At 38.5% G+C, this 15234-nt stretch overlaps 3 protein-coding genes across 3 annotated transcripts; all 3 read left to right on the forward strand.

The window, feature by feature from the left end:
• The first annotated feature begins 43 nt into the window (after positions 1 to 43).
• On the forward strand, positions 44 to 5007 carry LOC145894687 (aspartate aminotransferase-like). The gene is made up of 13 exons (XM_082983324.1): positions 44 to 296; positions 529 to 656; positions 739 to 876; positions 1075 to 1202; positions 1329 to 1392; positions 1581 to 1620; positions 1796 to 1886; positions 2815 to 2914; positions 3051 to 3130; positions 3467 to 3549; positions 3870 to 4023; positions 4302 to 4377; positions 4490 to 5007. The coding sequence occupies exons 1-13, from the start codon at positions 223 to 225 to the stop codon at positions 4618 to 4620; spliced, it is 1287 nt and encodes a 428-aa protein (XP_082839450.1). The 5' UTR covers positions 44 to 222; the 3' UTR covers positions 4621 to 5007.
• A 306-nt stretch (positions 5008 to 5313) lies between these two features.
• LOC145894907 (uncharacterized) lies at positions 5314 to 8143 on the forward strand. The gene is made up of 6 exons (XM_082983577.1): positions 5314 to 5453; positions 5541 to 5682; positions 6041 to 6212; positions 6401 to 6686; positions 7089 to 7253; positions 7379 to 8143. The coding sequence occupies exons 1-6, from the start codon at positions 5425 to 5427 to the stop codon at positions 7602 to 7604; spliced, it is 1020 nt and encodes a 339-aa protein (XP_082839703.1). The 5' UTR covers positions 5314 to 5424; the 3' UTR covers positions 7605 to 8143.
• Positions 8144 to 10640: 2497 nt separating this feature from the next.
• LOC145894878 (transmembrane protein 26-like) lies at positions 10641 to 14911 on the forward strand. Its single transcript, XM_082983545.1, has 7 exons — positions 10641 to 10797; positions 12223 to 12426; positions 12861 to 12948; positions 13128 to 13235; positions 13495 to 13609; positions 13762 to 13804; positions 14085 to 14911. Exons 1-7 carry the CDS (start codon positions 10689 to 10691, stop codon positions 14705 to 14707), a joined length of 1290 nt encoding a protein of 429 aa, XP_082839671.1. The 5' UTR covers positions 10641 to 10688; the 3' UTR covers positions 14708 to 14911.
• The last annotated feature ends 323 nt before the right edge of the window (positions 14912 to 15234 follow it).

Raw genomic sequence — 15234 nt, forward strand, 5'->3', positions numbered from 1 at the left:
ATCTTTAGAAACGTACACAAAACATATTCACACATATTTCGTATTTATACAGCCTTAAACAATGCTAAAAGCACGGTATGCCATAAATGCAAATCCGTATAGCATTTTTAAAACTGAAGGACTACATTACGAAAGCCATGAAAAAGTTAAGTAGCGCCGCTTCCCTCAACAACTTGCGCGAGCGCATCGCGATACCCATATGCTGTTGTCATAAAATTGAGAATGACGGACTTTCTGCGGGAGGATTTGCGGGATTACCGACCTGCGTCAAATTTGCACTTCAACGAGAAAATAAAGTGAGTTTTGCTCTATTACATCAAATGGTATGATGATGGTTTTTATATTGTCCCGGATATTTTATTGGTGGTTGTTGGTATATATTATACTTCATGCAAGTTGCAACAAGAGGTTACAGGACGCATGAATAATACAACTTGGAGCATTGCAATAAAAACTGACATAAAACGTTGTTGGTCCAAAATTATATGTGTTTTTGCTATGTTTAAGGAAAGTGATTCTACTCTTTAGGGCTAAACAGAAGCAAGGCGATGAAGTTTTCCATTTGGGGTTCGGACAGTCTCCATTTCCAGTTCCCAAGTTTGCACAAGATGAGTTGAAAGCTCATGCACACATTGCCCAGTACTTGTCGATGAGAGGTAAAAAAACATGACTTGGCTTTTATTCTTTTTCAATCATCAACTTGTAAATAAGCATATTATGACTGCACTGTTTTGCTAGGTATTGATGAACTGCGAAGTGCTATATGTGACTACCATAAGAATGAAGATGGATTGAGCCATTTTTCAACAGCTGATATTGTAGTTGGCCCTGGATCTAAGGAGCTGATTTTCTTACTTTTGTGTGTCACAGGAGGGGGTATGTTACAGAAAAAAAACTAAAACAATGGTTGTGTATTTTTAAATCATTTATCCTTGTGCATCAAGTCTGTTGTAATGGGTTGTATTTAAATAGCCCATGTTTTTCGCTAGTGTGGACAATAAACAGATGGAAATTCTTAAAATGAAAGCTGATCTTTGTATTGTTAATTAACTGTTAATATTGTATTAAAATTAGATGTTATTCTTCTTTCGCCAACATGGACTACATACAAGCCTCAAACACTGTTGTCACGCCATCGAGTGTTTGTTGTGCAAACAAATTTCGCCGATGAGTGGAAGTTGACTCCAAAAGCCCTCGACAAAGTAAATGTGTGATTAATAAATGTGTGCTTGTCCTGTGCTTAATAATTGATTTATGTCCAACCTGCTACATGAACTTTACTGTTTAACCATGATATTGTCAAACTTACAATGTTTAATTTTGTGTAGACAGTTGCTGATAACCAAGTTAAACAAAATAGTGTGGTAATCTTCTGCAATCCTGATAACCCAAGTAAGTAGCAAAACACTAAACACATGCAATAATCAATAACTTGTGCAACCTATTTTAACAATTGCAAATTAGTAATGGGAATGTGTTTTGGAGGGTATACAATGTTGCACTTTTTTAGGCATTCAAATCAAACATGCCTTTTATTTTATTGCATGATAATGATGTGATTACATGTATTTTCTCTGCAGCGGGGACATCGTACACTGAAGAGGAATTGCAGGCATTAAGGTATGTAGGATTCCCTTCTAATTTGAAGAAACTTATGTCTGCCAAATTTTAATGTCATCAGCTTAACCATTACAGTGGGTTTCGTCAACCCAAATTTAACATTTTTTTAAACAATTGGTCCGAGCCTTATGTTATTAAGCTGAAATTTGCATTTTATATATTACTTCCTCTGCAGTGCCGTTTTCCGGAAGCACCGAATGTTGGTCGTGAGTGACGAAATTTACGCTCGCCTCTCTTTCGACGACAACCATGTTTCTATTGCAAAGGTACGTTGTTTGAGGTGTAAGCTTTTTTTGGCCTAAGCAATATGTTCATGTACGTATTACCTCCGCATAAAGCGAAAATTGAAGTCAAGTGTTTTTATACAATGTGAACATTTGCAAAGTTAAACTTGGAGGCTTGGTTTTGTCGACACACCGCTCCTATACATGTCCAATTAAAGTGTCACCATCGCTGTTATTTGCTGTTTTTTGTAATCTTTGGACTATTTTTGCCAGGGCACAAAGTAAACACGGACTCTACTAAAATTGCGAAATAAAATTAACAAAATATTTGGCACATTGTATTTATTGTATGTTCCTATCTTCATAAGAACTCTATTGTCCCTGAGATTTGATTGACAAATTAATGGAAAATTCGGAACAGTAGTTATCAGTGTGCATCAGATACTATTTCCAGCCGTTTCCTGTTTGGAGTTTAACTTCGGCACTAACGTGGAAAAATCATAAATATAAACTGTACGTGGCAAATTCGTCGCCGCAGAATATTCTGCCTGCTTTGCTCGTTTGAGGGGCAGAGAAACAAAAGTATAATAATATGAATACCAGCTGCACTGCTACCCTCTGCTGAAGTCATCTCAAATAACGTTTAACAGACACAAACGGAACAACTGAGAATTATATTCACACATTAATGAGATGGTTATCAGAGTTACACGTACACTGGAGTTACCACCAGGGTTGTAATACCGCGTTCATTTCTAGGAATTTTTATTAAATACCGATTGTTGGTGACTCTGCGTTATTTGGCGGCGCTAAAAAATAGTTTAGGAAATAGTCGCTAAACGTCATTAAGAAAAGGGTCATCGTGCAACTCACAGCACACAATGTCTTTCAACTCCATTTTCTGCATCAAAAAGCAGCTTGCTTATTGTGTGTGAAACGCTGGTTATACGACCTTGTATTCAACTCCTAGTATTACCCCGAGGGAACAGTTCTGAGCTCAGGAATCTCGAAGTGGGCGAGTTGTGGAGGTTGGAGACTTGGTTATCATCTTTACCCTTCCGAGCTTAAATGTAAGTTTATTTCCATCGTTACCCTACGTTATGTTGTATGTTTTGTGATGTGGATTATCTTGCAAAACTACATCATTGCTATTAATTCAAGCGTTTTTTTTCGCTAACTTGATTTGGTGCATGCTTATATTCACAGTGGTTGGTGAAGCGGTTGCGAGTGCTGCCAGCCAAACGTACACGTGTGCGAGTGCGCCGGTTCAATACGCAGCTGTGTCGGTGAGTTTTAACGCAACATGCTTTGCTTACGCGCACATGCGATGTACACTATTCTTTTGTAATTTTTCCAGAATCTAGCCCTCTAGTTGGCGTTGTACTCTATAAGCGACACCAATTTATTTTGATCTATATTTGGATAAGAAACTGAGGACGTCCGTGCAGGCGAAATCGATTTTTTAATATTGCTAATAAATCAGTTGGCTTCTATTCAAAACTTTTTATAGTTAAATAACATTAACTTCTTATAAAGTAATTGTCTTTTCCAGCTTTCAATAAATTCAGTTTGTTTCCTCTCCTTTTGCTTTGATATACAATGCGAGTCTCTGGCTTTTCCAGTTACTTCGGTTTGAGGACAATGCGAAGAGTTACGTGAAACACTGCAAAAGAATTCTTCAGGCTGTGGCTCAATATTGTTGCACGTGAGTGTTTTACCCTTGAATAGTTTGAAATGCTTTGTGTCTGCTTAGTGGTTTAAGATTTCCGTATAAAATGTCATGTTGTTGCAATGTTTACGGTTTCGAAAATTCATTCGACGTAATTCCAGATGCAATTATAAACGTATATATTTAGTCCACTTGCAATTTAAGTAATTGTACATGGCGTTACCGCCTTTTACATCAAGACTTCAATACAATTTGAGCAGTCAGGTGGCATACTGTCCAGCAATGGGCAATATGATAAAACCGTATGGATTGTTACTGTATTCGTTTCATTTGATTCAAGGCAATATATGTTACAGCACTCTGCGTTCTGTTGGCGTCAAAGTTCACATGTCAAGTTCCGGTTATTACGTGTTTCCCGACTTCGCCGTCATCCGTGAACGACTCGCCAACCGCGGGATTCGAACCGGCGACGAAATGTGTCAGACGATGTTGCGTGAAACCGGAGTGGCTGTAAGTTGGTTCGTAGATCAGTTTATAAGCTATAGTTGGTATGGTTTGCGTCCATAACCAGACCAAAAAGCGCTTGTTTTTTTTTGACAAATGTTTTCGGATTTTTTTGTGTGACTGAATTTGGTTTATTTGGTATTAAATTCATTATGACCTAACATGTAAAATTGGTTATAAATCATACACTAAAAATATTCGAATTTGATTCAATTGCATAGTTATGAGTGGCTGCTGTTATAGTCAATAGCTGTTTTGAATAAACTCCAATTATCCTTTCCTAGCTGATGGCTGGAGGTCCCTCCTATCTACACCCACCTGAGGAATTGACGGTTCGGCTTTGCTACGTGAATTTTGACGGTAAACAAAGTTTCTTTGCAATATATATTACACGAAATTGACAGGAATTTCGGAGTACTTGCTTGCATTGAAGGTCCAATTTCCTGCTTAAAGGATTATGGTTTAACTGTAGGTGACAAAGCTCTAAAAGCGAGCGAAGACATTGGATTTAAGGAGCAATTGCCTGAATCATTTCTGATGGAGAATTGTCCACCTACTGTGGAAGCAATAAACCGTATATCTGAATGGGTCAAAAAGCAATGATGACATTCGAGTCACCTTCACTATCACTACCTGCACAATTTTAGAAGCATTTAATTATTAAGGGTGTCCTTTTGCTATAGTAACCTGCTTTTAGCGGCATCACAGCCATTGCTGAAAATCAACGCAATCGTATATCGTGTGAGTTAAACCCACTTTATTTTCGTAATTGTTTTAATGCCGAACATTAACGTACTTACAATGTTTATTCGACATGTCGTTGCTATTATTTTCTATGTACTTCATGACGTGAAGTTCACAGTGTCTGTAAATATGTTTCATTTCATCACAATTTTGGTGCAATCATGCGACGTTTTAGTTCATATATTCACGAAATTTTTCGCACAAATTTGCACACAAGCTTGCATGAAATAAATAGCATCGAAAGAAAAACTACATACCAAAACCCTTTTCTCATTAAATATTTTTATTGTCAGAATCCGCTTAACCAAGCTTTTCTCAAAAGTTTTTACAAAAAATGTAGGCCTAACAAACCACTACAGCAAAAGAAAATCGCCTTGGGTATACTTCTTGCGTTTGTAACAAGTTTTGGGACAGGATTTTAAAAATTATCAAAAGATGACGCTAGCACTAATTGCAAAACGTTTTTTAACTGGCGCTCATGAAAAGCAATACTTTTTTACGATTTCTATATCGTTGTTACGTAAAAACCAGTCAAGCGTGACAAAGGGACGCTAAGCGATCTTGTTTATGTTTGTAACAAAATTCATTTGTTGAAACCAATCAATGCAAAAGGTATGCGCGGTATTGGATTAATGAAACAAAACTTTTAACCTCAGGGCGATAATGCCTAAGAAGAAGGGTGGTAAAAAGAAGTAAGTACACATTATTTTTGTATTATGTGTCATGGCAATTTATATTTGAAATAAAAAAGCAGGATCTATAAAGTTGTTATTTACCAGATCTAAAAAGGCATCGAAAAAGAGCGATGCTGGATCTAAAGATGGTGATGTATTGGAGCTAGATGGTGATGGTGCACAACTTGGAATTGGAAAGAAAAAGAAAGCTAAAAAAGCAAAACTTACGAAAGAAGAAAAGGCTGCTGTGAGTATTATATTGCTGTGAAGATGTTTTGTGCTTGTTTTTTGACATATGTTATTGGGTGCCAGACTAGATAACCCTTATGGTTTTATTAATGCCCATGACATTTTATTTTACATACTTATCATTCATACGCGTTCATGTTTTTTTTGTGTGCAAGTAAAATTGAATTGAAAAATTTAATGAATAATTGGATTTGTTTTTTTGTAATACTGAAGTGAGTTTATTTGATATTGAACTCAAAAGTAAAATTGGTGTAAATTTGTCACATTTTTATGGTGAAAGGAGTGTATGATTGGGTTTTTGGCGTACATTTGTTGTGTTTATAATAATATTAATAACTTATTATTGTTTCAAACAGGCTAAGCTTGCCAAGAAACTAGAATCATTTTTATGCAATGACACAGAGTATGATAAATTTCTCAACAAAATTGATAAATGGATGAAAGACAACAAAACAAGAGTTGAAACTTTATTTAAAAACTTTGATCAAGAAGAAGAGGGCACAGTACCTTTTGAAGTTTTTAGAGCAGGTAGGCAACCAGTTTATATGAATTTGTTTGTAATTACACTAAAAAATACATTCCAAATGATGTATTGCTACTGCTCACTAAACATGACTTTTCTTGCATACATTTTACAATATTGCCACAGCAATGTTCTGCATAAGTTAGTGTACGTGTAACATTGGATAACACTTTAACAACACATCTATTCGTAGGATTGCATGACCTGCTTTGTCCCTTGACTGATCTTGAAATATGTGCCCTGGCCAAAAATTTAGACCCAGAGGATACAGGGCTTATTGAGTACTGTGGCTTCGAACAAGGAATTCACAATCGCATAGCTCTGGATGATGACGCTGACGATGAAAACCAACAAGATGAAAAAGATGGAAGCACGCATGAAGAAAAGTTACAGCCTGAAGATTTTGTACCTGATATTGTGACAACAGGTTTTGTGGGGAAAAAGGCAGCACGTGACCCACTGCACTCAGACTATTCCAGGTAAAAATCTCAAAAAAGATCATTTTTCGCAATGTATTGAAACAGAAGTATTATAGGTGTAGGTCATAAGTATTTTATTAAATCTGATTATCACATGCTTAGGTTTGTATTTTCATTATAAGCTTATTAAAAATTTAGTGAAAATGTATGATAACTTTTTGAGACTGTTTGTCCAAATATGTTGTGATTAAATAATGCATTATGCATACATGGGTGTAGTTCATTGCTTACTCTGTTCATCAGTACACGGAGAGTGTTAATTTCCAACAAACATGCTTAAAACAACTCTAAACTTTACTTTAAAGTGGGTAGGTTAAATGGGCAATACAAAATATTATAGGAATATTCATCTTTACGAAGAATCTTAACTTTTTGCGCCCATGGTATGTTTCTATCTTGCAGGTACGTCGAGTTTAACATGCGACTGGCCACATTCGATCACGTGGCCACCCACCCGGCCCACTTCCACGTGACCGTCCACACTCACATGTCTGTTGCCACTCTGAAAAAGCTGATTGGCGAAGTTGGTCACGTGACCACTGGGCTGATGAACGTCTTCGTTAACAAGTGAGAGAATGGCTACTTATTGTTGCCTAAAAATACCCTGGTTTCAAGTTTTCGATAACTGTATTTGAATGCCTGAATTTATAGTACACAGTACAGTAAATTTAACCATCCTTATTTTGTCATAGAGATTGTCAGCAGGACGGATGCTTGCCGCTCGGTTGCACAATCGCTGAATGCGGTTTCAAGGGCGGACCAAAACACGACCCTCAAAGATCGACTCTCTTTTACGATTACGTTATAGAATATAGCGACTGCCCCTTGCTTAACTGCGACCACTATTTCGGACAGGATAAGAGACCGATGAATCCTGTTTTAACCGCTTATCCACCTCGGCAGCGTTCTAGTTCTTGATGTCCCTTTTAACGCACAATAGTCGCATTTGCTACGTGTGATGTTCTTCCTTATAATGAACTGTGACCAGGCATTATCTGTAATTTGCGGTTTTAATTGTGTGATTGCGCAATGTTTGTGATGAATGGAAGCCTTATTAACTGTTCTTGAATTGGAAGTGGTAATTTAATATTACATTTTTGTCTTTCGTATAGCAACAGACTATTCGTTTGAGAACACAATAATTGTTAACTTTTGATAGAACACAATAGGTTCTTGCAGATTATACACATACATGTGCATTTTAACAGGGCATTGATATTGTGAGCGTATATCTCGTAACGTTCCGCTCTATGGAGCGATCAAGGATATTTGCTACATACACGCCTATTTGGATGGGTACAACATCACAGCCTGGCTTAAATTTAAGCTGTGTGGTTTTTCATGGTACGCTTAACAGTAATAACCGTAACATTTTAGCTAACGCCCGTACTTCCAACACAATGCCTTGCTCCTTTGCCCTTGCGCCACTAAAAAAACATACCGATTGTGCGTCACAATTCAGACGTTTCTTTAGTTTGTTGTTGCGTCACAAAGGCGTAGCGTAACGTGCTCGTTTGTTCAAGGAGTGGCGGGATTTTATTGCTCAAGTTTGTCAGTAGCGAAAATTTTATGGTAACAATTCTACAGGAGAACAGTAGGACGAGTCAAGAAGCTGTGCACTTTTTTACGGCAAGGAAAAATGTCATGAAATCTATAAACATCGGACAGTGTTGCTTGGTAGTATAGCCGTTGGATCAGTTTTCAAGTGTCAGTATCGAAAAAAGGCATGAAATCACATGGCAGAAGATTTATTGGTGTATTATTTATTGAATTGTACGGCTAGTTAGCTATAGTGTGACTAAGAAAAATGGTCGTAAGTGTCGCCGGTTGATGGCGATTGTACTCAGTTGTTACTTGAATTTTGATAGTAGGCATAAATTCCATTTGCCATGCTTGTCAGAATACGCCAGACAAAGTAGGGGCCGATGAGCTAAAATATTGCGGGGTCTGCATTTCAAGCAAAACTTGACCTTAAAAAAACCCTATTACACTCGCCATTTTCTTGTTCTTTTAGTAAATTTCCGGGCCATCTAAAAGCTCATCCAGATAAGGTCATTCGGTCAAATGTGCCCAGGCCCTGGCGCCAGACCTACGCGTTTACTTTGGTAACAGCATTCTGACACAGCTTGTGGCGAGTTTCGTGTTCCTACCTCAAATTCACCCGTATTGTTTTCCCGCAAGCAGGGATAGAGATTTTCCACTGCGATAAACGTACGGTTATCCCAGGAACTGCCCTAAGCATGAGGCACAACACTAAAAGCCTTGTCAACAGCAGTCGGTGAAGATGTTGAGACATGCTATGAATGCTTTCTGTGGTCAAAATTTGTCGAAGCTTGTGTTATAGCTCTCGTGTTTGAGCACTAAACGGCAGTATATGTTTGCTTAGACATTATTTGCTGCTGTGGAATGTAATTGCGGCCGATCGCGGGACAATAGAGAAGAATCGTAAAACTGGTCGAAGTCGTCGCGAAAATGATGCCAAAAGAACACGTTTTTGCAACGGAATATGACTTGGTTCTGAAAGTCTCGGTAATTGCGCTTTGGTTGCAAACCTATATGCAGTATATTCGCTAAAAATGAGATTCAGGTGTAGCATAGAAAAAGTCTAGACTCAAATATTTAAAGTTTGAAAGCAAATGCAATTGATTGTTTTAATATTGTAAAACAAACCAATACACTATGTAGGTAGTTCTTCCAACATCAACTGTCACATCAAAATAGGCCTACTTGAAATTTACGGCGACCCGAGCCTCGCCCTGGGCTGTTGATGAAATCTACATACTTGACTTTTGCTGTAACCTTTTCACGTTTCGCGTTTTACACGCCTTATATCAATTGACCAGGTCTAGTGGAAAAATGTCTGACGAGGTTAAAATACCCGGTGACACGCAAGTCATTCCGCATTCCTGCAAAGTCACTCAGAAAAATTTCGTCAAGGTCACTGAGCAGCGGAGATAAGTCAGTGCAAAAGTGCGTTTCGTTGCACAATGCGGCCTAATTTTTTACACAAGTGCATATATTCAAGTTATACAGAAACGTGTTGGGTACAGAACAATACATGGATTGCAACATATAGATTACAATTACGGTATAACCCAGTATGGAATGTGTTTTTTGGATGCAAATTCTCACTAAATTTGGACAAAAATGTAATATATTTCTAAGGCTTGTGCCTATTTTTAATTTGTTTGCTCTGTTTGTTTTGGATTGCGTTGGATTAGAATCATTTGTCCGTTTCGACTCGTAAAGGTTAGTTCTTGTGCTACGAAAATCGATTGTCGCTTTGGACATCAGAAAAATCAGATTGCAATCTTGACAAAATGTAAACACGTCGCTCGCTTCTGGTTCGGTTATCGCGCGTGGTTTTGCGGGAACCACAAAACTGTTTCCACGTCTTGGCGGTATAAGAGTTACGGCAAGTTTTCATAGAGGAACGCGGCGTAAACACAAGGCCATCACATACGAATTTGATTCGATGCTGCCAGCTTCGTTATAAATACAAAAGGCGTTTTTGTCTGTTGATGCACATACGGATTTTACCACCTTGTGTTTTACATTTATTCAAAGGGATGAAGAGAAATTTAGACAGAGAAGTTTCGCAGAACAGAATAAATTATGTCTATAGGTAATGTATGTAGAAGCCCTTTGTAACATCACTCTATATCAAAGCAATTAACTTAAATGATCAGCGCGAAGTTGGTGCGACCTATTAGTTTTGACAGAACATTCGGATATGAGCTCTGTTGTCATGACTTTTGATTTTACCCACAATCCTTCGTGATAAATGTGGTTACATGACTCATTATCCTTGACGTAAAAATGACGTATTTAGTCATTTTGTGGAGTTACACACGCCGAGAATAAACATAGCAAAGTAAAATTTTAAGAAGCAAAAAAATGCCTCGTGAAAATTTTCTATTGACCAAATGTTATGTTTCAATCTAAAAGGTGAAAATTAGGTAGGGTTTGCTTGTTATACTGCTTGCTTCTGTTCTGAGCAAAATGAACGGACGAATCAACACGGGGGAGTCGATGCAGCCACCCAGCAGCCCGACCAGACGCTCCACACTTCCGCAGACGGCGATAGTCGACGTGAAGCCGTTTCAACCTGGTACGTGATGGTTGTAGCGCTTTCCATGCAAAGTCGATTCTTTTAAACAACCGGGTTTAAGGGTTTAATGTGCGATGCCATAAATTTTTTAGCAAAAATTGTGAGATTTTGTATCGGGTGTAAACAACAATGACCGATGTGACCTATTCCACTGTTGCGGCGTTCTAAATTGTTTCTTATTACGTTCTAAAAATTCACACTAATGACAATTTAAGTTAAACACGTGTTAATTTGGCGGTTCTGTATTGAAGGGATAATTGTCAACTTCAATAACGTTACAGTTTAGCGCGCACAAAAAAGTTTGGGAAAAACTATATATTTTAGCATATAAATGGACCCTCCTAAAGTATACAGTTGATGGTTGGGGTAGCCCCTTTTTGCCCGCTGGTACGAAAATGGAAACTGCAGCGCTTACTTGTGATGTATAGTATCCCTTAAAACAGGTCTTATAAAGCTGGAAAAACGGGTATACCGTTTCTTTGAAAAGTTTACTCTTAATGCCACTGCGTTGGCCTTTGATGACAAACGTTAAAATTGTTTCATTTGCACTGAAGCAAACACTACAGCTAGCTTTGTAATAAGTTGCAAGAGGATGTGAAACCACGAAAAGTTTATAAACTTGCACTGACCTCTTAACTCGAAGTGATTATTTATAAAGTGCGTGGTAACCAGCATCGAGCCTACGCTAAGCGACTCCAAGGCTCTGTATAAGGCATTAGCATACTGATAGCGACATAGGAATGACGTAACTGCCTTCTATTGGCGGAAGCTCGATTCAGAAGGAGTTTTATATCCTTTCATTAACGGTGGGAAGTAAATGTGTTTGGCTGACCTGCGTTGGCAGTTCCAAACTAAGTAAGAGGGTCAGCATAGACATCAGAAGGCATAGGACCAATAGAAAGTTTTGTTTATAGTTCTATGGTATATAGTTTTTGTTAAAACTAAAGGTTGAAATTGTTTTACCACGTTTTACTAAGTCACTGGAATGCGAAATATCAATTGGGTATACTTCGGTAGTCAAAGCTACAGTCGAGAAGCATTCTGAGACAGGGGGTGCCTCACCAATCTAGATTTTCTTTTATCTACAGGTAGTTTTTTACCTTTACAGGAATCTAAGCTTAATTGTCACTCAAGCAAGTTTTTGTTTCGGCGCGCAATGACATAATCAAGCTTTTGTAACAAATATTGATTACGTGTATTACAGGAGAAAACAAATTTGTAATCTTCTTTAGCCCAAACTGTATTTCTTACAGAATTTCACTGACAGGGCAAAACTTTAGTTCACTTTTCAATTCCCCCACATAGGGCCAACCCAACCTTTTATTAATCTATTCTTGTTTTGCTTTTAATCTATTTATGTTGAATAAACGTTGTCATTGTAAGTTGCGACCTTTAATCCAATCGCCTGACGTTTTATGGTCACAGGCGACGTCTCGAAACTCGAGAGTAAGAAAATGAAACGGAGCGAGTTGGCCATCAAGTTGTGTCGCTCCTTTTGGGGCGAATTCGTTGCCAGATGCCTGCTTTTGGGTTTATGTGGAGTGACCATTTGGAGGCTCACGAAGAGCGACCTCGAGTTTCCACACTGGGGTTACGCCCTGCTTGGAATCGGAGCATTGCTTTCCATATGTGAGTAAATTAAATCAATACCACGGCTCGCTGTGCAAATTTATTAAGGCTTCAAGTTGAAACTCTACAATTGTATTTTATCAATTGAATTTTGCATTATCACAATATTATTGCTAACTAAGTTTACTCATCATCGAAAACAAAATTGAGTAAATTTAACAACACACTGCTGTTATAATATGCGGCACCTACACACCGACTAGATTTCATTTGGTTGACAACAATAACAAACTAGCAATGACGTAAGCACACGTAGATGATAACTTTATTTCCGGGCGTTGGAGTGCGATTTAACAAACTATATGACAACCTTCAAAACTACCTTACTCTTGCCGGGCAAACCATTGGTTTTGTTATGTGTTTGTAAATTTTACTTTTTTTACCTGAACAAAATAGGTGTATGTGACTATGACCGGCGATACGATTTTTGACAGGTGATTCCTTACAAGCGCTCTGGTACAAAGTTCATCTGTACGCCTACTGGAGGTTTTACAAATATCAGCATTGGAAAGGCAGAACTTGGTGAGGGTCATTTGGTAAATTCTTTTTTGCGCGTCTTGCAAACAGCACTAAGTTAATTTTGAACAAAGTGCCGTTTAGATATTCCAAAAACAAATTTCAATTATGTACTGATAAAAATTCATCATCTAACAGGGCTTATCATTGTATAAACGCAAACTGATCACACCACTTTGTTTCAGGTTTGATCCGAACACCGTTTTCTGCTTGCTTACTATAGTCCCAGCACTGGCCTTCACAGAACTTTCCATTTACAACGCCACTCACAATCCAACTTCTGACGCGCTACCGTGAGTTAAAGTTTCATTTACACGGAAAAATGCAGCTACATTTCCCTAAACAAGATTACTTCCGCGGTTCCGAGATTACTGACAAATCGTGTTGATTAGTTCTGTTTCATGCAAGGGCATGATTGTCAGGATCGCCCCACAGTGCAGATCCTCACTTGGCGATCACAGCTATTGGTTTACAGGCTTCGAAACCAAGGCATTGCAGACTAACTGGATTGCTTTAGATTATTGATAAATTGTTTTTTGTTTTCCGAAACAGACAAGGACCCAGCCTTGCTGACGTCAATATGACATCAGCACCGATGGACGTCACAGTATTGGAAATGCTTGCAAGGCGGAGAAGAGAGGTGAACGCTACAGTTGATGGCATTACGGTAAGGTCTCATTAGTCATTGTTGGAACAACAACATATGCAAACCTATAGTTGATCAAACAATCCGTTACTGAGGCCGCCAGTAATATTTATAAACCAAAAAGCTCGTATTTGTTGATTACAGCAGTTAATGATTTGATTCCATGTTTTCAGGCAACTACTTTTATCGACCCAACAGCAGTTCCACATCCATCGGGTAAGTTGGAATATCAATGTTATTTGTTTAGTCCTTAAATATTTCGTATCTTGGTTTATTTTGACACACTGACATTTAGTACACACGTGATGTATACGAGTCACGCTTTACCAACAATTATGCAAAAGCAACGTCATTATTCAAAAACAATGCAGTTATGTCTGTTCAATAATTTATAATGGAGAATATTTGTATCATCCAAGTATACGAAACATTTCAAGTGTATTTTAAACTTTTGGTTGTGGCATTAATTTACGCATATTTTTCGTCATTTTCACAGTCGTTACAACAGCAAGACCGCAACCCCGCATGGTCACCACTGATGCATTGATAAATCTGAATACGACGGATCCAATATATCCGGAGCAAATCGAAGCGTGGGGTCGTGACCTCTCACTACTGCTTCTACATCACGTGACTTGCCTACTTCTGGTTCTTGTGCGTGTGCAGATGCGAAGGCCCGACTCGCTACAACGAATTCAGCTCAGCTCAATGGCTTTTGAACTTCTCCTACACGCTGCCGACCTGGATAATTTGATCGTCTCCGGACTAAACGAGAGAGCGGTACAGGCAAGCCGTCCTCTCTTCGTCGGTGTCATGGTACTCTGGGGCATTGGATTTTTGACACTTGTGTTCATTTTAAGTCGGCGCCACGAGGCCGAGTTGTTTCCGATCGACCGCAAGAAGCTCCAAACGTTCTACTGTTGCGTCATAATGGCCGTGGAGGATGCGCCGAGGCTTGGGCTCAGGTTGGCCATCGTCATCTTGGGCGCACAGTGGGGATTTCCCCCAGCGGACACTTATACCATGTTTTTCGGTCTTAAGAATGCGCTCTGCTTGTTGTTGTATTTCCACAGACTTGACGCGCTTTGGTCCAAAGGCGACTACGACATCCACCGGTGAATGTTTGTGATTAAGTAATTTAACACAACCAGGCCAGATTCGGCGTTTATTTGTAAACTTTTAAGACTTGATTGCCTTTTAAGTATTTTTCTGACTGCTAGTGGAAAAAGGTAACTTCTACCGCAGGTTAGAAAAATGGGTTGTAAATGCGAGAATCCCAGCTAGATTTTTAGCGCTGGATTCACATCCAGTGCACTTTGAATACGTAAATACACAAAAAAGCACCAGCGCTAGATAAAATCTAAATCTCACTTCTTCGTTTAACTCCATTTCTCGTCAAATTGACCTTTGTGTACAGTTTCAGCATATCCTGCGCTTATGATGGTTCATGTTGCACTTTTTCCTGTAGACTCTTATGTAAATTGAGACGTTTTGCAGCTTCTATTTGCTGCTACTAGATTGTTTTAGTTCACGTGCTTTCCGGCTTTCGTTTGACGTACTTTCAGTTATACAAACCTTGCTTTCAGTGCAGTGACTTTGATGTAACAAGACCAGCATTTTATTGTAACGACGTTTCGGCTGTTATG

The sequence above is a fragment of the Ascidia mentula genome, chromosome 3, assembly GCF_947561715.1.
Source record: "Ascidia mentula chromosome 3, kaAscMent1.1, whole genome shotgun sequence".
Taxonomy (NCBI): domain Eukaryota; kingdom Metazoa; phylum Chordata; class Ascidiacea; order Phlebobranchia; family Ascidiidae; genus Ascidia; species Ascidia mentula.

Coding starts and splice junctions, on each gene's coding strand:
- LOC145894687 (XM_082983324.1), top strand. CDS start 223: ATGACGGACTTTCTGCGGGAGGATTTGCGGGATTACCGACCTGCGTCA. Junction 297..528: donor CACTTCAACGAGAAAATAAA/GTGAGTTTTGCT, acceptor TCTACTCTTTAG/GGCTAAACAGAAGCAAGGCG. Junction 877..1,074: donor TTTGTGTGTCACAGGAGGGG/GTATGTTACAGA, acceptor TATTAAAATTAG/ATGTTATTCTTCTTTCGCCA.
- LOC145894907 (XM_082983577.1), top strand. CDS start 5,425: ATGCCTAAGAAGAAGGGTGGTAAAAAGAA. Junction 5,683..6,040: donor CGAAAGAAGAAAAGGCTGCT/GTGAGTATTATA, acceptor TGTTTCAAACAG/GCTAAGCTTGCCAAGAAACT. Junction 6,213..6,400: donor TTTTGAAGTTTTTAGAGCAG/GTAGGCAACCAG, acceptor ATCTATTCGTAG/GATTGCATGACCTGCTTTGT.
- LOC145894878 (XM_082983545.1), top strand. CDS start 10,689: ATGAACGGACGAATCAACACGGGGGAGTCGATGCAGCCACCCAGCAGC. Junction 13,236..13,494: donor CCAACTTCTGACGCGCTACC/GTGAGTTAAAGT, acceptor TTTCCGAAACAG/ACAAGGACCCAGCCTTGCTG. Junction 13,805..14,084: donor AGCAGTTCCACATCCATCGG/GTAAGTTGGAAT, acceptor TCATTTTCACAG/TCGTTACAACAGCAAGACCG.